Raw genomic sequence first — 1,383 nt, 5'->3', positions numbered from 1 at the left:
TCCCTTGACCATATTTTCCGCATTGTCGCTAGTCATTCCACTGATTGAGTCTTGGATCGAACTCGGTGGCCACCTCTTGGATCGCAGCCGCTACTTTCGGTGCACCGTGCGGATGGGCTACGTGACGAAACGCCAATAGGAAGTTGTTATACGTCCAATCAGCTGAAACAAAATGAATCGTGATCGCAACGAAGGGTACAGTTACAACCGACGTCCAAAAGTCAAGTGTCAGAGCAGAAAATGTTCCCAGCAGCACCTCTGCGTCGAGCAGCTTTTTCATCGATGGTTGCGTTTCTTTCAGCAATGTCAATATTCGGGCGCGAACGGTCCTTCTGCACGGAAGATGGTACTTATCATTCAACTTCTGACAGAAACACCTAAACCAGGCACATTCAACAACCGAGAGGGCCTGGTTGTTGTCGATGATTCACTGGATGAGTGCCTCGATCAACGGCTTCGGAATCAAAACGGTTTCTTATTTGGGCAGGATCACTGACCGTTTTGCCGCCGTTGATTCTGAGGCGGCAGCATGCAAGAAGTCGTGATGACCCTTGGAAACGGAGTTCAAGCAGCCAAACGATCTTTTGAACTGCGGACTCTTGCAGGCGTTGCAAATCACATAGATGGAGATTCCCTTTTCTTTCTTTCTCTCTTTCAGTTCCTTATGCTTCGCCTCAACGGCTGAGACTCTTTCGATTTCCACGGTTTCGCTTTTCCGGGTCTCTTGATTTACGCACGTGCGAAATACTACGATGTCGAAATGTTCTCAATAGTAGGTCTTTGCCTTGGCCTTAGCCTTCAAAGAGCCATCATAATTTAGATTATCATCCTGCTCCACGACCAGACCCGTCACTGCACTACCGACGTTTGCCGCGGTGCTGAGTGAATCATCCACAGCAGGGGCTGGGCCTTCCTCCGGGTCCACATCTTGACGCATCGCAGCGTCCGCCAGACCCACTTCCGGTAGACCAGAATCTTGCGCGGATTTGCTGGTCACGATCTCAGGACACAGGGTCTCCACAAGTCGACGGCATGAAGGGGTGTTGTTCGTCATAGCCGTTAGAGTATCGACAACCAGAACGTTCGCTTGAGCCAGCGTGCGCCGGATTCGCTTCCGTGCAGCGGTTTGGGTGTTGAGTACCAGTGCCACAGGCTGTTCACCTTCACTCAATCTCTCAACATCTTCCTGGTCAGATCAGATGGTACATCTTCGTAGGCGGGGCGGGATTCATTTTGTCGCAAGTCAACCATGTCACAAATAATTTTAAGGGTGGCTGAATTAAGAAAAACAGAAATTTATATTCGACCCCTGTAGTTTGATAATTCTATAATTAGCATTAAAGCTATTTAAGCTATTAGCTTGCCAGTAGCTTGGTAGCTTGA

At 49.0% G+C, this 1,383-nt stretch overlaps 1 protein-coding gene across 1 annotated transcript; it reads right to left on the bottom strand.

Annotated features, from left to right (window-relative positions):
- Window positions 1-766: 766 nt before the first annotated feature.
- PHALS_09924 (uncharacterized protein) lies at window positions 767-1,054 on the bottom strand (the record flags this gene model as incomplete). Its single annotated transcript, XM_024725263.1, has 1 exon — window positions 767-1,054. One exon carries the CDS (start codon window positions 1,052-1,054, stop codon window positions 767-769), a length of 288 nt encoding a protein of 95 aa, XP_024576057.1.
- Window positions 1,055-1,383: the final 329 nt, after the last annotated feature.

Source organism: Plasmopara halstedii (genome assembly GCF_900000015.1).
Source record: "Plasmopara halstedii genome assembly, contig: Scaffold_437, whole genome shotgun sequence".
NCBI lineage: Eukaryota > Oomycota > Peronosporomycetes > Peronosporales > Peronosporaceae > Plasmopara > Plasmopara halstedii.
The sequence above is the reverse complement of the archived record's forward strand: the minus strand, read 5'-3'. Positions and strand labels throughout refer to the sequence as shown.